At 36.7% G+C, this 24,300-nt stretch overlaps 1 protein-coding gene across 1 annotated transcript in view; it reads right to left on the bottom strand.

The window, feature by feature from the left end:
- Nucleotides 1–24,300, bottom strand: part of LOC138712564 (serine-rich adhesin for platelets) — a 219,829-nt gene that overhangs the window by 59,507 nt on the left and 136,022 nt on the right. Inside the window, exons 6-10 of the mRNA XM_069844488.1 lie at nt 20,726–21,099; nt 17,101–17,374; nt 5,970–6,237; nt 4,187–4,407; nt 1,134–1,292 (exon numbers count right to left, since the gene is read on the bottom strand). Coding sequence (XP_069700589.1) covers nt 1,134–1,292; nt 4,187–4,407; nt 5,970–6,237; nt 17,101–17,374; nt 20,726–21,099 — 1,296 coding nt within the window. The remainder of the gene's footprint in view (nt 1–1,133; nt 1,293–4,186; nt 4,408–5,969; nt 6,238–17,100; nt 17,375–20,725; nt 21,100–24,300) is intronic.

Raw genomic sequence — 24,300 nt, 5'->3', positions numbered from 1 at the left:
CCATTAAAAGAAAAGCATTCATATTCTGAGTGGTGATAGTATTAATCAAAATAAGAATACAAAGTCATGTAAAATAGGTCCTAAAATTAATGTCTTCTAAGATACGAGTACCGGTACTTGTTCATAAATATCATACTCAGTATGATTTTAATTTTTCTTATCACTCAATATGCTGAGAAGTTGTAGTATTCATCAAAAGAAGTAAAACAAGCTAAATAAACATGGGCCCAAAACTTAAATTTTGTACGAAAAGAAGCTTTGAAATATTGTAAGGAAAGCATATATTCTAAAGTGAGTTTTTTGCTTGTTTCTTATTGGGTGTATAGTATCATATCGGAAATGTAGTAAACAAAATAATTGTAACAAAGTGTGATTTCCTAAGACTTAGGGTAGAAGACTGTGTTACAATGAAAAAAATTACATTGAGCATCTCCTGTGATCTTGATGAAGAAATAATTATGTTTTGGAAAATATTAATTTTAGAACCTATATTTATTAGACTTTCTTTTCTTATTTTGATGAATACTGGTACCTCTCAAAATATTGAATGCTTTCTTTTTTGAACATCCTATATTTAAGTACAGTATATTTGCTCTTACAGGGTGCAAGCGTTATGAAACTGACTATATTTAAACTCTGACCAGCCTCATGGTCTAGTGGTCAGAGCTTCTGGCTATAGTTCATGAGGTCCCGGGTTCGATTCCCGGTTAGAGCACAGGAATTTTTCCTTAAAGGGGATTATTCCTGTGTTCGTCCATGGAATTTAGGTTAAGTTTAGATTTAAGACCTCTCCTGGCACTACATTATCATAATCATCCTATTATATCATCGGGGTAATGTAACTCCTCCTTCCAGGCGCCCCAACCTCAGAAGTGGGTTACAACTAAGCCACAGCCAGGAGAGAAGACCAGAAATGTTGGAAGACAACCTGGTGGCATTGGATAAAAAAATATTTAAACTCTTCCAACAAAGTGTCCAAAAACCTTACAGACTTCCATGGTAGATAGTCTTCACCGAAATAAGTAAAAAATTGTAATAAAAACAGATCCAAAATTAAGTTACAGAAGATTTTTTTTATCCAATTTGACACGGTGCAGCTACGCATTTCAGAGAGTTAGAAATAACAAAATTACCTTCCAGAGCCGTTGCCTCTGCTTGTTCGAGTACCTCCACGTCGTTCAGGGACAAACTCGACGTTCCAACATTCGTCACTCCCGTGCCGAGGTTGGTAACACTGCTCGCAGATTTTGACCTCGCTAGTAAGTTGCCGTCCACATTGTCAGAGCACCCTCCTGTAAATTCGGGTATATATCAGATTATAGGCTATCTCTGATCGACTTTACATAGTTCTTATCGATGAAACTCTTGAGTCTCATATCCATAACTGTTGAAGAATTCAGCAGACGGCGATGTTCAATGTTGCTGGAGCTGGGGAATTATTCTTACATTTGTAGAAAGAGGATCAGTGGCGGCTTTTGACCTTAGGACCAGGTGAGGCACAAAAGAGAAAATATTTTTTAAAATGTAATAATCAAGAGATAAAAACTGAACTATAACTTCTGGTTTTGGGGAGCCTAAATCACTTGTTAAAAATCTGTCATAACTAGAGTCCGGAATTTTAGGTGCTAAAAGTTAAGAATGACACTGAGTGTAGATGAATAGATGTGCTGCCCGTGAGGAGTGTTTTAAGCCTAGTTCACAGGAGTCCGATAAGCAATAATAGACAACAAGTCACAAGGACTGGGTAATGAATCCTGTAAACCGTGCGTTAATTTGTAAAGTAGTAGTTAAGAGGATTAGAGACCTTCAACGGTACCAAAAGGAACATACTGAGTGACAAGAATGATACGTCAAAGAAGTGGGGGCATTGCTTCTATTTTATAAACTATACCGAGGAACAATATTAACTTTTAGCACCTAAAATTCCGAGCCCTAGACTCATAACATAGAGCTTTATTTTGTGAATATAGTATTTTACTTCATCCAGTTAGAAACTACAAGACTTACCGACAGTCAGTTTGAAACAAGATTTTTCACTCATAACTGATTTAAATAAAACCACATTGTTGCTCTCTCTCCATTGATATAATTAAGGGGTCCACTGCAAGAGTGAGCTATGCCACAAGAACGATTATGAATGAAAAATGAGACTTTTACGAAAAGGGTCGTATTCTGGAATTAGAGCGCTCTAGAGCTGCCTTGTGCAGTGCCGTATCTATAGACTTATAGATTAGGGAAAGAACATCAGAAGTTAGAAGCTGCCTAAAACACATGAAATTTCATTTTTATTCATTTTGTGTCATAGCTCCTTCTTGTAGTGGAACTTTCAATTGTTAATTCATGTTAATTAAAATTAGATGTCATTTGTCACTTAATAGCAAGACTCGATTTCACTAGAGCATCTCTCAAAGAAGCTGAGAAATGAAACTTTTTTAAACTGACAGTAAACATTTGAGGAACTCTGACGTAAACATGGTAACTGGCATTTTGGTCAAAAATGAGATGTGTAGGGGAATATGGTATCTTAAATTCTGCGTTTAATGAACTAGTTAGTTTTGCTTGGACGTAAAACATGGTAACTGACATTTTGGTTAAAAATGAGATGTGTAGCTTATAATATGGCATCTTACATTCTGCGTTTAATGCACTAGTTAGTTTTGCTCGGACGTAAAACATGGTAACTGACATTTTCGTCAAAAATGAGATGTGTAACGTATAATATGGTATCTTACATTCTGCGTCTAATGGACTAGTTAGTTTTGCATAATTTCAACAGATGGAAAAAGTATACAGATTTTACTTTCCTGTTGCATGTATAAAATACGTTTACCTACCGTACCTAATAACTACAAAACACTAAAACGTTTCTTATCATGTTTTAGTAGTATTAGTATTAGTATTTATTTAACCTGGTAGAGATAAGGCCGTCAGGCCTTCTCTGCCCCTCTACCAGGAGATTCCAACTATAATATGAAGAATAAAATTACAATTAGTATTAAATTTGCAATTACAATAAAAATTAAAAAAATATACGAAAAGATTACCTGACTAATGAAAGCTAGATAATTTGTCATAGAAAAACAAGAATATTTTATATTTACTGAATTACAAATTAAACTTAGAATAACAAAATTGTATAGTGAGGAAATTAACGGATATTGAAATATTTTGTGATAGATTAAGGAAACTATTTACAAGAAACCAATTACTGACCAAGTGCCTAGTAAGTTTGCGTTTGAATTCAATTTTATTTCGACAGTCCCTGATGCTAGCAGATAGCGAATTCCAGAGTCTTGGCAAGGCTATTGTGAAAGAGGATGAATATGAGGAGGTGCGATGGGATAGTATTGTTACTCGTAGTATTGTTTCATGACGAGAGCGTGTGTTCAGATTATGGTGGGAAGAAAGGTAAGAAAGATTTTACGCCCGAGCACTTCATTTTTGACCAGGACTGGACTTAATTCGGAATTTCCACACACTCCCTATGCCATGCTTTCACTTTTTTCACTTTATTATGCTCTACCGCTATAACTTCCTGAGTCCTGAGAGTACAGCATACTATACAATACTGCATACATGATTATGATATAAGATGTATGTGCAGAGATCCGAAGTATAGTGTAATACACTTGCATTTGTACCCTAACTGTAGCCTGCAGAATTTTTCTAACATTTTTCCTCATGTAAGTGACTTTTTTAAGTGTAGAACTATAGGGATCCTACAAGGAAAACTCAGCTCGGACTCCTCTCGGGGCGCATGCTATACCCCTCTTACCCCCCCCCTGCAGTAGGCGTGACAGCATGCTGGGAACTGGAGCATACGTCATCTGCGCGAGACAGTCATGCCCGTTGGTATCTGCGCACTGCGTTTTCTTTGTCGGATGCCAATATATTATACTTTAAAAATAAAACAAAAAATGTTTCAGGATTGAGAAGGTTAAAAGCCTTATGCCTAGAGCTTGTGTTCAAATATTTTGTTGAAATACTCCCGCTCTTCAATTACGCGTGATATAGCATTTTAAAGAGGGAAAACCAAATAATAAACGGGAAAAATAAGAAATATAAAATAAAAAAATAACAAATACTTATTAAAAAATCACCCAAAATCCAGTTTCATTCCCCCTTAGCTCCCCGCTCGCTATCATGCGGGATTGTCTTCTATAAAGAGTACCGGTAGATACTTTACCGTGGCTGGAAGAACCGCCATTGCCGGGTGGTCTGTATCCGGGATCCAGAAGCGCGAACGTGGACGCTTCAGGTCCAATTCCGCGGGCTTTCTCCCACTCGTAGAGCCTCCGGGTGAATTTCTCGGAAATGCCTTGAAACCGGAAGAATCCGGTAGAGGTCTGAATGAGGACTTCCTGCTTCCTCTGTCCGGATCCCATCGCTCGCCTCATCTTCTCCAGTCTGACAAGAAACAATCAGTTTTACAGTTGTGCCTTCAAGTAGCATAACCTGTAATATAACAGTACTTTCAAGTAGCATAACCTGTAATATAACAGTACTTTCAAGTAGCATAACCTATAATATAACAGTACTTTCAAGTAGCATAACCTATAATATAACCGCACTTTCAAGTAGCATAACCTATAATATAACAGTACTTTCAAGTAGCATAACCTATAATATAACAGTACTTTCAAGTAGCATAACCTATAATATAACCGCACTTTCAAGTAGCATAACCTATAATATAACCGCACTTTCAAGTAGCATAACCTATAATATAACCGCACTTTCAAGTAGCATAACCTATAATATAACAGTACTTTCAAGTAGCATAACCTATAATATAACCGCACTTTCAAGTAGCATAACCTATAATATAACAGTACTTTCAAGTAGCATAACCTATAATACAACAGTACTATCTCCAAGACTTTACTCCAGCTTGTTTTTGCTATTGCAAATGAAGGGTTCAAGGGAAAAACATGTTTAGTCAAAATTTTTCAGGAGAGTGTTTACAGATTTGCAGAATGACAACTTCTTCCAGTGTTAACCTTTCCTTGATATGCTTATAATGTGGAACCAAGCAAGGTTTTGCTCTGTAAGATTAGGTAATCTTAAAGATCTTAACTTTTAAACTGCCAGATTCAATTAAAATATGAAAATGACAAAATTTGAACTAAACGTGTTTTTCTCCTGGGCCCTTCAAACTATAGATCAAACAATGGGAGTTGGACAGTGTTTGTGGAATGATAAAGGGAAACGGGAGTACCTCAAGGAAAACTCTCTGCAACATCTCCTTTGTTCACCACAAATTTCATGATGGCCTGGCCGGAGATCGAACCCGGACCGTCTGGATGGAAAACCAACGCGCTAGCAGTTGAGAAAGGTAGAGATATTGCTATAGATGACAGTTCAGTATTTAATTAAATAATTCATATCAATCATATCAAGTAATTTGTGCAAAATACAGTTGAAACTGACAGGGAAGGGTGGTTTTCAGTGTGAAACGGACCTATGTTGAAGTAATACAGAAAACATAATGTTATAATGGCGAGAAAGGGGCTACAAAGTGCTAACTGCTATAGTGTGAACTAGACTTCAGTTCACAGAGTGTATACTCTATTTTTTTTCATGGAGTGCAGTTTCATAGAAAGGACTTTGCCGACAGACCTTCTACTGCCCCCTACTAATTGGTTGTCATAAATAAATGTCTTCCTTACTATGACGGAAATCTTGTCTTCTCTTGTTAGTAACCAATCACAACCCTCGTTCAGAAGAATTGACAGGTGCCCGTCAAATCCACGTGGAGGCAGAGTTGCCGCATCTTTTCCGAATTCCAAGAATCCCGTCAGTTTCACTGCATAATTTCGAAGGTCATCAGGATTGTGACAACTGTGCAATGTTGGGACTAGGGGACAGGATGCAATTGTCAGAGGTGTTTGTGTAGGAAGTCATAAATCTGTAAGTGGGTGTTCAAAGGAGCCACCGAACTGCACTCCTTGAAATAAAATAAGGTGTACCTCGCTTCTCTCTCCAGATACTTCTCCCGCTCCCTCTCCAGTCTCTGCTTCTCTCTCTCGATCTTGTGCAGCTCCTTCTCCAGCCACTGAAGCTCCTTCTCCTTCTGGCTCTTGCCCTTCTGGTGGACTTTCCCTCCGCCCTTGGCACCGGACGCTCCGCCCCCCTCGTATTTCTCCTTGCCTCCTGGACCGGGGCCGTCTGCAGCGGGCGAACCTCCCGCAGCCTTCCCGCTTCCGGCGCCCTTCTTGCTTCCCCCCTTGGAATGACCTGCAAGTTGAGTCATACAAGACGAGACATATCGGCATTGATTCTGTTCGGGAGGTGGAAGATGTGAACAGTGGAACAGTATACTTGTACATAATCATATACTTTGTCTTTTCGGGATTTATTTGGAAACTTAGGCTATCTCTTTACTTGCTTCAAGTGTTTTCCCTAATAATTTACGGATTTTATAATACGTCTAGACGACACCAGCAGTGATGACTATGATGATGATGATGATGATGATGATGATGATGATGACGATGATGATGATGATAATGGAGAAGGGAAGAGGAGGAAGAAGAAGAAGAATATTGATAATGACTGTATGTGAAAGTGAACTTTTTGGAAACCCAACAACACAGACCTGTGCTTCCAGTTGAAAGACTTCATGCATCGCTTACCATCAGTAGCTCACTGCCAGATACGAATATTGTAATAATTGTATGTATTCATTCACACTGCAGTGGGTATATACCCGGTGGCAGTGGTAACTAATTACACTCAATAATGACAACAATAAACTTATTAATTAAAAATACAATTAATAATAATAATACTAATAATTAATACTAATAATAATAATAATAATAATAATAATAATAATAATAATAATAACAGGGAATATACTAAATTAAATGAAACGATCACTTAAAATAACATTTGAAATAAATCTAATTTGTATCTTAAAACTAAGAACGAACTAAAACCCACGAGTATGATATGTTCATATCTGCACAAGTACCTTTCAAATTACACTCATTTCGCTGTCAACTCACTCACTGCACTGGAACTACGATACATTTCACTGATTCTATCCTGATTTCACTAACACTTCAAAAACATTTCACTGTTCAAATACTATGCACTGCCACTATAAACTATAAAGCTTCACTGACAGGAACACGTTTCACTTACACAGCACACTTCACTGACACGACATACTTCTTCACTGATACAACACACTTCACTGACACAACATACTTCTTCAATGATACAACACTTCAATAACAACATATCATTTACACCCTTTAAATACAGACGTGGACAAATTATTAGCATAATTGAAGATTTTTATTATACATTTTTACAAAATATGATTCTTCAATTTAGACTACAGTTGACATTTCTGTGTATTTCCAAATTATTAGCAAAATTGAAGATTTGTATTGTACATTTTTCAAAATTTAACTCTTTAATTTGGACTACATTTGATATTTTTGCATATTTACAAATTATTAGCAAAACTGAAGGTTTTTATTGTATATTTTTACAAAATTCGATTCTTCAATTTGGACTACAGTTGACATTTTGGATATTTCCAAATTATTAGCAAAACTGAAGATTTTTGTTTTATATTTTTACAAAATTTGACTCTTCAATGCAGTTGACATTTTTGCTAATTTACAAATTATTAGCAAAATTGAAGATTTTGATTATATATTTTTACAAAACTTGACTCTTCAATTTAAACTACAGTTGACATTTTTGCATATTTCTGTCTTCTGTAATGATGTAAATATGCGACATTTTCAACTGTAGTCTAAACTGAAAAGTCAAATTTTGTAAACAGAATTATCATAAAAATCGTCAATTTTGTTAATAATATGTCCACGTCTGTACTATGTATAATTACCGTCTATTAGTAATTGGGGTTGTAATCATACTGTATTGCACATAGAAGAAGAAAAATGTAATTTATTTATGTTTGTTATTTTGTGAAACCATATACTTTCACCTACCATATCCAATAGAATGCACTGAAATTAAATACCGAATGATGTTTTTGTAACTGTACGTACAACTGCTGCAGCGACGGTCAGAAGCCAGCAGACAGCCACGGGGCAGCGAGAGAGCACTAGGGAACCCGGGTGCCTAGATAAGTTGCGCGGACACTACTGCAGTCTTAGAAATAAAGGGTTCTTGATATTATATGACTGACGTAGCTCGACATCTGGCTCCAGAGCGACAGATCGAGCATTAGCCTGGAAAAATGCTGCCTACAACTGTAGATTATCACCTTCCGGCGCTTCTTCTTCCGATCCTACAGTCGGTTTCTCCACTGCACCCCCTCCCCACCCCTTTAAGTGGTAGCTATTGAGTTACGTCCATTTTCGGCTTTTCCCCTTCAAAATTTTCTAGAGTTCCTTCAATGGAGCAGCGAATCTCGGAGTGAGACAAATGACCAACAGGCTTGGAGCCCACATATTCAGTTTTTTTTATTCCCAAGTAACTAGTTCGGTTAATTAAAATGTGTCTCAGTGAAACATACAGCAGAGTTCGTATAGGTCAGTTTCTGTCAGATGCGTTTCCAATGCACTGCGGGCTAAAGCAAGGAGATGCACTATCACCTTTACTTTTTAACTTTGCTCTAGAGTATGCCATTAGGAAAGTCCAGGATAACAGAGAGGGTTTGGAATTGAACGGGTTACATCAGCTGCCTGTCTATGCGGATGACGTGAATATGTTAGGAGAAAATCCACAAACGATTAAGGAAAACACGGAAATTTTACTGGAAGCAAGTAAACACATAGGTTTGGAAGTAAATCCCGAAACGACAAAGTATATGATTATGTCTCGTGACGACAATATTGTATGAAATGGAAATATAAAAATTGGAAATTTATCTTTTGAAGAGGTGGAGAAGTTCAAATATCTTGGAGCAACAGTAACAAATATAAATGATACTAGGGAGGAAATTAAACACAGAATAAATATGGGAAATGCGTGTTATTATTCGGTTGAGAAGCTTTTGTTCTTTATGGTTGTGAAACTTGGACTCTCACTTTGAGAGAGGAACATAGGTTAAGGTTGTTTGAGAATAAGGTGCTTAGGAAAATATTTGGGGCTAAGAGGGATGAAGTTACAGGAGAATGGAGAAAGTTACACAACACAGAACTGCACTCATTGTATTCTTCACCTGACATAATTAGGAACATTAAATCCAGACGCTTGAGATGGGCAAGGCATGTAGCACGTATGGGCGAATCCAGAAATGCATATAGAGTGTTAGTTGGGAGGCCGGAGGGAAAAAGACCTTTAGGGAGGCCGAGACGTAGATGGGAAGATAATGTTAAAATGGATTTGAGGGAGGTGGGATATGATGATAGAGAATGGCTTAATCTTGCTCAGGATAGGGACCAATGGCGGGCTTATGTGAGGGCGGCAATGAACCTCCGGGTTCCTTAAAAGCCAGTAAGTAAGTAAGTAAGCAAGCGAGGACGCGTTTTCGCGTACCTTTCAAAAGTTTCCCCTCTCATTCAGAATTGGATTATGAAACCTGCCTTACAGTAGATATTGAAAGTGCCGTACTTTTGCTTGTATACAAGTTTGGTATCGCGATAATCATTGTTGTCACTCACTATCAACTGAAATTCCTATTTCATGCTCAATAGTAGCTTGGAGTTCCTCTCACTTATGCTGATTCTTGCAAAACACTTTGTCTTTCAAATTACAGTAGGCCTACCCCATAAATTAAGAAATGGAGAAAGAAGAGAAAAATTAAAAAGAAACATAAGAAGAAATAAAAAAATCAAGAAATGCAGGAAAAATGAAAGTAATTAAAGAATAAATAGAGAAATCAGGAAATGTAATAATCTTTCTCGAGTTCTCAGCCAGGTGAGTTGTATAGTTGCTTCCAAGCTTTCATACTAACTATACTATCTTTTTTCAGGGCAGAGCTAGTCATCGAAAGCTTGGAAGCAACTATACAACTCACCTGGCTGAGAACCCGAGAATAATTTTATTCCATATCCAACGCCGGGAAAGCCTCAAGTCCTGCATCGGGATATGTAGAAAGAAATAAAAAATGAAAAGAGAAGATTGATGGAAAAAATATGTATTCTTTCAACATATGCAATATCCTTCAAAATATGTCATAATATAGGTAATTGTTTTGCGTAACTAGTGGGTTAATTATTTAAGGAAATAGAGAGGATCTTATCGCGTTGAATTTCCATGTTGAATAACCTTTGCAGTTGAAAGTGTAGTCAGAAATACTACACAACCGGTGGCAACAGTAAAAATACTGCATATGTTTTGTTCTGAGTGGCATAACGATTGTGTCGCCGTCGACGGTAGAGTGAAGTAAACGAAATAAATCCTTGTTGTCAAAATTTACTGTACAAAATTTAATTCTGTATCTATTTAAGGGGACACTTAAATAAAAATCATGAACATTTAAAATATATATATATATATATATATATATATATATATATATATATATATCGGCTATTTCACTTCCTTAGAATGTTTATTTTCATACCTAAAATGGATTTAATTCAATTCTTATTAAAAAAATATGTTTAAATTTTTTAATTAAGGCTGTAAGAGCTTCAAAGAGCTGTCAAAATTAATTTTTCATCAAAGAATTCTTTTTTAAAAATTTCTGATTACAAATGTAGTAACTTTTTGTTCTAAAGTTGGCTCCCTGAAGTTACTAGAGGAATGTAGCGGACGATAATTTTAATAGGTATGTGTTACATTATTTATTTTACCCCAGATCACAAATAGGCTAGATTATTCATTCTATGTTAAAATCGATTGCACTTTGAAGAGAACAACCGTCAGGATCGCCACCCGCCCACCGTAAACGAACACGAGATGGAAGTACAGTCGCTAATGCAATTCAAATGGGAGTTATGGCGTGACTCTTTATGTAATAACTAGATGGCAGCATAGTAAACCTGACAAAAGTTGTTACCGTCAAAGCCTATAACGCAGAGCAATCTGGGTATATATGATCTAGGATTTTACTTTCAATCCATTTTCCGTAAGTTTATTTTTCTTGATTCAACACCAACTTTCTTATGCCAAATATTAATCAATCTGGATGAAATTTTTACTGCAAGTATTTATGAGGTAGCTGCATGTTTCTATTAATTTATTTTGTAAGAAATGCTGCTAGTTTATTTTATAAATATTTTTTTCATGAATTATAAAAAAAATAATATTTTCAAGACTACCTCTGTGGTGTAGGGGTCAGCATGCTGGTCTCTTACGCAGAGGGCTCGGATTCGATTCCCGGTCGGGTTGAATTTTCTGGTTGAGGTTTTTCAGGGTTTTCCCTCAACCGTAAGGCAAATGCAAGGAAATTCGGGCCACAACATCCCTGAATATCACCGAAATCATATTCATGACAAATCAGTAATACATACACAGTCGCCATCTAGTTCACAACAATAGAACCAGTCTCAACAATGGTACACAGGCCTTCGGATTTCAACCAAAGATTAACTCGCGATATGACCAAAGATGTTAAAGCGAGTGTAATAAATACATAGAAATATTTCTCTACGTCTTGTGACTGTAACCTAAGCAAAGGAAGCATAGAAATTGGTATCGTATACTAATAACTTGGGTTTGAAAATATTAAAAAAACTGGAAAAATAATAAAAAATCAAAAGTCAAAAACGTTAAAGAGTTCAAGTTTTTTATTTTGTTACTTCTTTACATACCGTAGTAAACATGCTTTCAAAATTTGGTTGAAAAAAGAATGATAAGAAAAAAACTTTTGTGGTTTTTAGTGGAGTATCCCCTTAAGTGGTTTCCACATGAAACCACAGAGACGTCTGAGGGACAAAGTAGAGCTACGGTTTGTTTACGGCGATCATCGTCGGACGCACATCGCCGGCGATTATAAAGGCTTCCGATGATCGTCAGGAAGTGGTTTCTTTATCAGCGTACATCGCTGTCAATTCTCATTTGAGACGATACAGTTCTCTTTTATTCTCATAGTAACCTAAATACTGCAATCAGCACTCTTCAGACATCCTTACAGGAGCTGTCTAAATGGTTCTCTGACTGGAGATTACTACTCAACATTACCAAGACTGAAGCTAAAATCTTCTCTTTAAGGCCTATTCATAATCCACCTCCTTTGGTTCTTCTAAATGAACAAGTTACATGGCTCTCCAGTCAAGAAGCTGTCAAATATTTGGGAATATTATTAGACACGAAACTTACATGGAATGCCCATATAACTCGCATTGTCACACTAACCTCTTCTAGAATTCTAAAATTATACCCTTTGGTTAATAGACGTTCACAAATTGGATTGGACTGTTCAATACTACTCTACACCTCGCTTGTACGACCTCTTTTAACTTATGCAGCCCCAGTGTGGGGGACTGCAAATAAGACTCACATGCATCGCCTACAAGTTCTCCAGAACAAGTTCCTGCGTACTGCAACAAATGCCCCCTGGTTTGTAAGAAATCAACGACTGCATCAAGAATTGGGAATTCTTCCACTAGAACAGTACATCCACTCAATGTCAAAATCTTTCTTCAACAAACTTCCTGGCGATCCTGGAGCTGTGACATATAACATTGGAGCAAGATCTTGTCAGCCATCTCGACTTAAAAGGAAACTCCCTCAAGACATCCTTCTTAGTGATACTGACGGCTCTTCATAATTTAGCACAGAAAATCATCATATTTTTGTTCACATAATTCACAGAAATGTTCAATTAATTAATTTAAATTAATTAGAGGAGCCTTTAGAGCCAACCTCAGCATGATATTCTGCATGTGATATTCCATCATTTAACAGTGGTCTGTATAGCAAGTTTGCTGGTCGACCAATATTAAACATAAAAAAAAAAATAAAAAATAAAAAAATAGCATTCTCATTTTTTTTTTGCTGTCATAACTCGATACAATATTTCTACATGTCCTTCTCTAAGTATCGATTATTGAACATGTATGCGGCGATGTGCGTCCTGAATTTGCTTCAGAAGCAACCTCCAGCGATCTGCGTCGCGTCCAACGACCTACGTTGGCGATCATCGCTGTACAGAAACCGTGCTCATTCATTTTAACTGATAGCAACTCCAGGCAACAATCGCCAACGATGTGCGCCCGGCGATGATCGTCGTAAACAAACCGTAGCTTAGGAACAAACGTAGAAAATAAGCGGTCGAGAACAATAACTAACGGACCGTAGTGTATTCGGAGCTGAACAGTTGTCGGAAACTCAAACCAAAAAAATTAAAGTTGGTCATGGTTCATTTTAGTCCCGTGATAAATCAGTCTAGAGGAAGTAAGAAATAATGTGGACTATTTTCAGGAGTGGAAAGCGTCCAATGCAAACTTTCATCCGTAACGAAGTTCTCACAGGCTGCTGAGTAATCCATTCAACACATGGCTGACAAATTGAAGAATTGATTCTGGGAAGTGTTCCAATCCGGAATAATAGCGTGCCACTTTCCAATTGAGCGGCCGATATGATTGGCGGAATTATCGAACGTGCTGTGCACAATGGCCTGAAAGTTGGCACGCAGCCCTGTGGGGGCGTGTGCAGCCGGACCTTTCTGTTGTGATCTCTGCTGTACAGTCGAAAGTGGGTTATTTCACTTAGCTTGGCACATGAGTTTCTTTGTAAAATGTTTCTAGTGACTTTTACACTTTTACTGTCATACTACTTTTAATCAATAAAACGGTACGGAACAACGTGTTTCAACCAATCATCCTACTTAGCCTAAAAATTTTATCATCTCCCTAGCATTTCGTTTTTATCACCTCTCTAGCATTTTTTTGTTTTATTATCTCCCTAGCATTTGTTTCTTTGTTTGCCAACATTGAGCTTTCAATAATTGTACCTTTTAAAATGATTCATGTTTATTTCATCATGCTTAATTAAAACTTTTCTGTAAACTTGATCTTATGATGTTGGATGACGTATATACGTCCGTTGATGTAACATATTAATGAATATTTAAATACTTATATAGTCACAATCATGCTATGGTATGAAAGAAAAATTTCACAACCTCGAGCGGGATTCGAAATTTTTCTTTCATACCATGGCATGATTGTGACTATAAAGTATTTAAATATTCATTAATATGTCACATCAACGGACGTATATACGTCATCCAACATCGTGAGATGAAGTTTATATTTACAATGTTTCTTTCAACCTATAAACAGTGCTGGCTAGATCAGACGCTATGGACAGTACTCCATAACAGAGTCGCCAGTATGAGAGGAGAATTTCAAGCCTTTGGCGTGAAACGAACTCGATAGCTCAGTTGGTAGAGCGCCTGACCGGAGTACAGGAAGTCGCAGGTTCGAATCCCGCTCGAGGTTGTGAAACTTTTCTTTCATACCATGGCATGATTGTGACTATATAAGTATTTAAATATTCAAAAACTTTTCTATCATTCATCTTGTTTATATTATTTAGGTTCTGTTATAGCTTCTGCTGTATGAGATTATGGATAGTCACGTATCAGAGATTGTTTAATATACAGAGCTTTCATTTCAAACTTTTCAGTTTAAATAATTAATTATTTAAATTGAACTCAATTTAAAAAAAAAGCACGTCAATTTAAATATTGAGAGGAAAGTCAGAAACCAGGTTTAATTGCATTTTAGGTTTCACCCCCACCCCCAGTCACCCCCAATTTGAAATTTCAAATGACACCTATATTTTTATACTTAAACATGAAAGACTATTCAATTGTTTATACACCACATTCATTTGTTTTCGCATCTTTTCTATTGTCGCTTGGCAACCTGCATTTTTGTTATTGTTGATTAGAGCCGAAGAGAATAAAGCTACAAAAACTTATTGAGCATTTCATGTAATAGTTGTGTTTGTGTATTAAATTATTTTAAAATGGTGTATACCCTTCAAGAGAGAACATAAATCATCCTTATTGATTAAATTTAGGAAATTACGCAAAATAAGCTGTGTTTTAATCCTACAATCAACTGGTAATAACAAAAATACAGGTTGCCAGGCGACGATGAATTGTATTATATTGTATTAAAATTTACATATTTCGAATTTCCATTAAATTTTACGTACTGTATGAATGTGTAGAAATTTTACCCATTCACTCGAACACAGATATTATATTGCATGGTTTATCTCCAACGGCTTTTGTATAACACTTTTTCTTTGTAAAATTAACATTTAAGAAGTAATTAGCAATGTTCCATACTTATTGTTCACCTTGTATACAGGGTGTTTCCGGGCTGGTGTTACAAACTTTCAGGGATGATGGCGAAGGGCACATGTATCAATTTGAGATGAGGAACCCTTGTCCGAAAATAACTGAGTCGAAAGTTATAATCAAAAACAGTCGTGTGGAAATGAAATAATTTTATTCCTTTGTACACCTCATTTATGTGAATTTAACTGTACATCTTACACATACTGTATTCATCTGACGTTGTTTACGTTGTCTACTTACAATATTCCATTCAGTGCGCTGTCTGAGGGATGGGGACAGTAAACTACACTAAAGCAATGCAGATAGCGTAATGTGTAATGGACATGGTCGGTCCTGATATGCACGTCTGTAGACAGCAGTGTATGTGTACAAGTTGCAGTGTCCAGTCGATCAGTCCTAGTGAAATGGAGGAGTACACGAGAGCGGAATATGCAGACCTGATTTTCGAATACGGATGAGCCAATGGGAATAGTAGACAAGCTCAGAGATTGTATCGGGTACAAGTACCCACGTAGGAGACATTCGGCCCATATCTTTCCAAGACTGTACAAAAGGTTAAGGGAAGGAAGGGACGTGGTGACAAATACAGTTTCATTTCCACACAACTATTTCTGCTTATAACTTTCGACTCAGTCATTTCCGGACCAGGGTTCCTTATCTCAAATTGTTACATGTGCCCTTCGCCATCATCCCTGAAAGTTAGTAACACCAGCCCGGAAACATTCTGTATATAGCCTACTATATAAGTTCTTCATTACTTACTGGTTTTGAAGGAACCCAGAGGTTCATTGGCGCCCTCACATAAGCCCGCCATTGGTCCCTATCCTGAGAAAGATTAATCCAGTCTCTACCATCATATCCCACCTCCCTCAAATCCATTTTAATATTATCTTCCCATCTACGTCTCGGTCTCCCTAAAGGTATTTTTCACTCCGGCCCCACAACTAACACTGTATATGCATTTCTGGATTCGCCCATACATGCTACATGCCCTGCCCATCTCATACGTCTGGATTTAATGTTCCTAATTATGTCAGGTGAAGGATGCAATGCGTGCAGTTCTGCGTTGTGTAACTTTCTCCATTCTCCTGTAACTTCATCCCTCTTAGCCCCAAATACTCGTATTTTCCTAAGAACCTTATTCTCAAAAACCCTCAATCTCTGTTCCTCTCTCAAAGTGAGAGTCCAGGTTTCACAGCCATAAAGAACAACCGGTAATATAAATGTTTTATAAATTCTAACTTTCAGATTTTTTGACAGCAGACTAGATGACAAAAGTTTCTCAACCGAATAATAACAGGCATTTCCTATATTTATTCTGTGTTTAATTTCCTCCCGAGTGTCATTTATATTTGTTACTCTTGCTCCAAGATATTTGAATTTTTTCACCTCTTCGAAGGATAAATCTCCAATTTTTATATTTCCATTTCGTACAATATTCTGGTCACGAGATATAATCATATACTTTGTCTTTTCGGGATTTACTTCCAAACCGATCGCTTTACTTGCTTCAAGTAAAATTTCCGTGTTTTCCCCAATCGTTTGTGGATTTTCTCCTAACATATTCACGTCATCCGCATAGACAAGCAGCTGATGTAACCCGTTCAATTCCAAACCCTCTCTGTTATCCTGAACTTTCCTAATGGCATATTCTAGAGCGAAGTTAAAAAGTAAAGGTGATAGTGCATCTCCTTGCTTTAGCCCGCAGTGAATTGGAAAAGCATCAGATAGAAACTGACCTATACGAACTCTGCTGTAAGTTTCACTGACACACATTTTAATTAATCGAACTAGTTTCTTGGGAATACCAAATTCAATAAGAGTATTATATAAAACTTCTCTCTTAACCGAGTCATACGCCTTTTTGAAATCTAGTAGTAACGCACAGAACTGTTTCCGCCAACCTGTGGAGTTCTTGCGGGCGATGCCGGGGCTGGGCGTCTTGGCTCCGTCCTGCGCCGTCACGGTCTCCGGGCTGGGGCTGGACGACGCCGCCTTGGCGCGCTCCCACTCCGCGTGGTCCTCCCCGCGGTGCTGGCCGTCGCTCTTGCCGCTGCCCGAGCGCCACAGCTGCCACTCCGCGATCTTCTTCTTGAAGTGGGGTGGCACCGCGTATGACTCCGCCGAGGACTGCGGCGTCGAGCCCGCGGGCAGGGACTTCTTGATCCTCTGCCACTCCTGCAAACAGTGAACAACACAGAGCTGCGAGGTAGCACCGGCTATTGCTGTGCTTTCCAAAGACATAGGTAGAATCCTATTTTATATAGGGTAGACTAGGGTCTGTTGGACAGTCGGGCATGTTGGACACTCGTGGCTACTTCCGTCATTGACTTTTAGCAGAATGTGGTGCCCACAAGTGGCGAGGTAACACGTTAAAGTACAGAGTGTCCAACATGCCCGACTGTCCAACAGACCCTAGTTTACCCTACAGTAAAACCTTTCTAAACCGGAAGTGCTTGGGACCAGAAATAATTTTTTTTCAGGGAGGTTTCGTTTTTATGCAAGGTTGGCTGATTTTTATATCTCAGTGCTGTTATTTCAGTACACACATTGAACATTTTGATTTTGGAAACCTATCATTAAAAAATAGACTGGGCTGATTAGGACATGATAAATAATTAGAAGAGAAAAAGTCAGTGATAAAAGTTGCTTGGGAAGAACTACCAGAAGGAACGATACCTTTGGGAAAACCCAGATTCCGCTGGAATGACCAGGTGTAAAGGAATCTGGAACGAATAAGAGGATATAGGACCATGGAAGAAGATAGTGAAGCTTGGAGGAAAATTGTGATTGTGGCCAAAAAATTTCTGGGTTTGATGCTCCAGAGTAATTGATTGATTGATTGATTGATTGGTTGATTGATTGATTGATTCACTCATTCATTCATTCATTCATTCATTCATTTATTTACTTATTTATTTATTTACTTATTTACTTACTTAATTACTTACTAATTTATTTATTTATTTGTTTGTTTGTTTATTTGTTTATTTATTTAGTTGCGTACTTGTTTATTTATTTCTTTGTTTATTTTTATATATTTATTTACTTGTTTATTTATTTGTTTATTTGTTTACTTCTTTGTTTGTTTATTTATTTATTTACTTTTTTATTTATTTATTTGTTTATTTATTTCTTTGTTTAATTGTTTGTTTGTTTGTTCGTTCGTTCGTTCATTCGGTCATTCGTTCATTCGTTCATTCATTTATTCATTTATTTATTTATTTATTTAATAATAAATAAACAGGTATACAACACAGCATACAACACATTACAATATGAAAACAGCTGTTTACTGAAAAGTCAAAAGCACTCCAGTGCTGTAAAACTATACAGAATTATTTTTTTCAAAAGTTCAACTTTTTTTTTTTTTGCTTCATAACTTTTCCGAATACTAAATCCTTCTCAATTAAACTTTTTGTTGATTTAAGACATAATAGTAGTTCGGTATCTATTATCAGCGGTTAATGCAAATTCCTCCAATTGAAGAATAGATTGATTCTGAATATCACTAGCTTGTTGTTGTTATTGTTGTTGTTGCTGTTGTTGTTGTTTAGTCAACTGTCCGACGACAGGTTTGAACCTCACAAGTGATACCAACATGTCACGACTTATGAGGCAACTAGGCCAGGAGATAATGGGATAGGGTGGAGAGTTCCTTTTCTCCTCCATTGCATACAACGCCAACTATCATTAGCTTATAAGAGCTTAATTGGGCGGAATTATGCAATAGAAGACCAACTAACAAAAACCTGTTTTTGAGATATTGACCATTGAAGTAAACCTGAATATTAATTATTAAACATTTTATGGAAGAAGTAGTGTAACATCCATACTAGTGTCCTACTACATTCTTCGAACGTGAGAGAGGCAACCAAGATATTGCCAAAGTTGTCTTATTCTGTATGAGAAACTAATCGTAAGATGTCCACTAAAATTCTTAAGATGTTAAAATATGAAGAGGTGGGAGTGAAATACAGCCAATATTTTCATAACAAGACCGAACAAACATGGCAGGCCTTTTTCTGCAGAGCGAATATTGTCGAATATTGAACTTCACCAACTCGACAAACTTGAATCGAACATAGCGCCTGTAATGCTAGACGCTAATTCATACTATAACAAAAAATAGCACTAATAATAATAATAATAATAATAATAATAATAATAATAATAATAATAATAATAATAAGTAAAAGACTAACCGATTTTTAATAACAGAACAGCAGAGTATTCAATATTGCAAAGAAAAATAAATTAATTTTATTCGATAAAGAAATTTTGCTTATAAATGGCAGCAGAGTGCAAATATCGCATTCTTGATTTTTTGCTGAGTTAAATGATTCAGCCAACAACAGATTTATAGGCCTACGAATATCTTTTTTTTTTTTTTTCCAAATTGTCGGTTGATCTATTGTTCCATAATTTCGTCGAAAATTTTCATTCAGGATAAAAGTTCTATGTTTCTCTCCTGCCATTGTCACTAGCAACCTGAAAGATACTGTAACACTCACAGCATAACTACACTAACGGACTGAAGTTGTAGTGAGATAGATGAGTGACTCAAGGTTATCAATACAATATCAGCGCCACAGAACAAGGACTTCATCACACTCAACAGCCTGTTCAGAAAGCTAGCGAGTGATACAATTTCTTGTCTGCCATTTCTACAGTTTTTTACTTTAATTTTATTTGATAGCATTGGTAGGAATTTCGTTCTAGTCAATTAATTTTGTCTAGTGGGACTGACAATTTCGTTTCGTTTCCTCGTTAGATTGATTTCCTTTTTAAACCATGTAAAATGCCTTACAATTTCAGAAGACCAGAGAAAAATTACGTTTAAGGCTATTTTCCGGTTTATTCAGGTTCCGCTTTAGAAAGGTTTTCCGGTTTATTCAGGTTCCGCTTTAGACAGGTTTTCCGGTTTATCCAGGTTCCACTTTAGGCACGTTTCACTGTATATGCATGTTATACATTCTCAGTGTCCATTATTCCTCACGTCATTGTTGCTTTGCGTGGACCTTACCGGGAGTTTCTTGAAGTTGTAGTGAAATAGATGAGTGATTCAAGGTCATCAATACAGTATCAGCGCCACAGAACAAGGACTTCGTCACACTCAACAACCTGTTCAGAAAACTAGCGAGTGATACAATTTCTTGTCTACCATTTCTACAGTTTATTATTTTAATTTTATTGGATAATATTGGTAGGAATTCCGTTCCAGTCAATGAATTTTGCCTAGCGGGACTGACAATATAATTTCATTTTTTTGTTAGATTGATTTCATTTTTAAACTGTGTAAAATGCCTTACAATTTCAGAAGACCAGAGGAAAATCACATTTAAGGCTAGTTATCCGGTTTAGTCAGGTTCCGCTTTAGGCAGGTATTCCGGTTTATTCAGATTCCGCTTTAGGCAGGTATTCCGGTTTATCCAGGTTCCACTTTAGACAGGTTTTACTGTATACGCATTTTATACAATCTCAGCGTCCATTATTCCTCACGTCATTGTTGCTTCGCGCGGACGTTACCTGGAGTTTCTTGCGGAAGTCAGGCGACAGGTTGTCCTCGTCAAGCGTCTGGAAGGCCGCTGAGTCGCGGTGCTTGGCGCCCTGCTGGGGATGCTTCATGCGCTCCCACTCCTCCATCTTGCGGCGGAAGCCCTTGTCGTGGTCGTCACCCCCCGCGGCCGAGCCGGCTGAAGCCGCCTTTATCCGCTCCCACTCGTGCAGCTTCTTGTGGAACTCGTGGCTCAACTTCTGCTGCAGCTCCTCGTAGTTGCGCTGGATCTCGGCGTGGATGCTGGCCGAGTGGGCGGAGGACTCCTTCGCCTCGCTCCCGTCTTCCGCTCTCGTCCTCTGGATCACAACATCGCCGTACTCCCCGCTGCTCAACTCGTCCGTATCTGGAAAACAACAGTTCATTGTCTAAGGCCCGATTGTATAAACCATTTTATCTTAGATCAGAGGTTAAATTGATCCTTGTTTCAGCTGAACTTGGAATTTTGTGTTGTAAAAAGTCTAATCTGAGATTAATTTGTTTCAAACTAAAGTCAACTTTGACTGAAGAAATTTCTCCGATTAAGTTAGATGATCCAAGTTCAGTTATTTCTTTTCTGTTTGAAATATACTAGTGACAGATTAGGCAAATAAAATATCCATTATTATTAATATTAATAGATATGATAGGTGCATTTATATATATATATATATATATATATATATATATATATATATTTCTTTCAATTTCTTGCCTTAATACACAAACAATCTTATATTATATAAGGCTCTATCGTGTTCAGCAGTATCAAATAACATAACTTATAATTACATTATGTTTATAACAACCATTAATTATTAATGGATATGATAGGTACATTCATAAATTTTCAATTAAATGTATTACTAAACGAAAATTGTCGTTTTATAAAGTTTTATTATGTTTAGCAGTATCAAACACCATAACATGATAACAACTCGGAGAACAATCAACCTTCTACTTATTGTCCACCATTATTTACATTGCACAAAAAACCAGTGTCTCCAACAGAGTGTACGGAAAGTCGCCAAAAAGTAGTTGTAAAGTCGCTAGATTTCTCATTATCAACAAAGAAAGATTAAATTTTGTCACTATGGGGTGCTAAAAAGGTCACTAAATCCCTATTTAAGCAATATAAAAGTTAAAAGAAATTGTTGTTGAAAAAGAGTTAAAGTCGCTAGATTGGCAACACTGAACAAACCTGTCCGCGCATCACGTATTTCACCTGTTTGTGCTATGTTGCCAAATCCTTTTCACGTGAACTTAGATTGCATTTGAACCAAGGCAATTTGATCGCAGAAAAGTTTATACAATAGAAGAAGTGTCTGAACTCGGTTCACTTTTCGATCTTCGATCAAAGTTGATCTTTAGTCAGGGAGTTTTATACAATTGGGCCTAAGATGGTCAATAATTTGAAGTCAGTCACATTAAATTCTTGTGTTCGCTTCATCTGCGATGTCCGTAACGCTGACCACATTACCCCATCCTTCCAAACTCTAAACTGGCTACGGCTTAACGAACGTAAAAATTTTCATTCTCTTGTTCTCCTTTTCCAAGTCCTTCACACTTCTACACCTACCTACCTTGCCTCCCGTTTCAGTTACCTGTCATCATATCATAATCTCTTCACACGCACGCAAAATAGCCGCATATTAGCCATACCAACACATAAGACATCATCGTATTCATCATCATCATACACAATCTCGCTCTCGCGCTTGTGGAATACCCTACCCAGTGACATCAGAGACTGTCGGAATTTAGTATTGTTCAAATGCAAACTTATTAAGCATTTTCTTACTGCGTAGAGTAGGTTTAATTTTTACTTAATCAATAAAAGAAATGCTTCTCTCTTCTTAACTTTTACAATAAACTGTCTAGCTTTTATTAATCAGATAATCTTTTAGTACTTTGATTTTTATTGTATCTGTAAATTTAATATTAATTGTAATTATAATTGTGATTGTATTCTTATTATTGTAGTTGTAATCCCCTGGTAGAGGGGAAGAGAAGGCCTGATGGCCTTATCTCTACCAGGTTAAATAAATAAATAAATAAATAAATAAATAAAATTAAATGTTGCTTTACTGGTAAAAATATTAGTAAGACCGTTTTTATGTTTGTCATTTTTGGGTTGGGTAGATTTAATACATTCCACCATAGGATATTGAAATACCTTTTTTGCTCTTTTGCTCTAAAAAGGGCAATTTTCTTTTGCTTTCTAGAAGATGCCATTTGTCATAGATGTATACTTTTCTATATAACTATTATGAAGAATTTCGACGGCAGTTTGCTCTCCAACTTCCCTGAGGGAAGACACTGTGACAATTGTGTTAAAAAATCCTGCCAAATCCTAATTAATCACTTGGTGCCATATTAATAGCTATTGTAATTTTTCATGCCCTTTTCTCTGCTTCCTTTTTTTTAAATTTAATATCTATGTTTATATTTGTAATTTTTTTGAGGATATACTGAGTCCGTAAGGGCTACCCTCAATGGGGGACTGTTTTTGTAATAAAAAATATTAATCTAGCAATAAATAATAATAATCACTAGTCAACAAAATTAAACATATTTTTTTGTTAAAATATAAAGAATGTAGCATTTTTCGTGCTGAATTCAGATCTGTTTTTTTTCTATCACCTAGGATTTCTGAGTAAATATAAAATGTAGACTTTTCTAGTATTTATACCTTGTAACATTTTACCTAAAATCATATTTATTTACCTAAAAAGTGTATGAAATAGATTTTATGCTATACTTCGCTCGAGAAACATTTCTTGAGTGTCCAGCAGTAGTCTGACAGAATATATTTTGGGCTCCATTTCTCCTGGTAGCGCCTTTCCATTTCAGAAAAATCCTGATGAAAACCCTCCCCATGTTCGTCGCTCACTACCGAAAGTTTTGAGGAAAGAAAAAATAGATGAGAATCCAAGAAATTATTTTGAGAGATGTGACACCCCAAACGTTATAATTCTGAATCAGCTCTCTGACAAGTTCTCTGTAATCTTCTGTTCTGGGTCCTAGAAAATAACAGTCTTTTCAATGATCCCTAGGTTCCCGGCATATCATTGGAACTGGAAAAGCCATATGACGGGATCCTTTTAGCCAACCAGTTAATAGAATCACATGGAGCACTACAGATTTCAGGGGCCCAGTTCATATCGTCATCTATTTTGCAATCTAAAGAACACTCGTAAGCTCTATGTAGTAAAATTTGAAGTTAATTAATCACAAACTTAACGAAAATTGTTTATGTGATTTATGCAGTATTTCGAGGTATGTTTCACTTTATAAAATACTTTTACCACACTTAAAATTAGGACATAGAAATCACGGGTTATGAAACTTGTTTAATGAATGCAAGTTCCAAATCAACGCGAATTAATACTAACTTTCACAGTCTAATGATGAATAAAATTTATTTTTATGAATTCTGAATTCACAGGCAATAATCTAAAGCATACCTGCACAAACAGCGCTCAACGAGCGCGCGCGCTCCTTCGGAGCGGGAGAGCCGTGTTTACCGCTCGCCGAAACGGAGAGGAAGATACATCAGAATGACATA

The sequence above is a fragment of the Periplaneta americana genome, chromosome 13 (assembly GCF_040183065.1).
Source record: "Periplaneta americana isolate PAMFEO1 chromosome 13, P.americana_PAMFEO1_priV1, whole genome shotgun sequence".
NCBI lineage: Eukaryota > Metazoa > Arthropoda > Insecta > Blattodea > Blattidae > Periplaneta > Periplaneta americana.
This window is presented reverse-complemented; position numbering and strand designations above follow the sequence as displayed.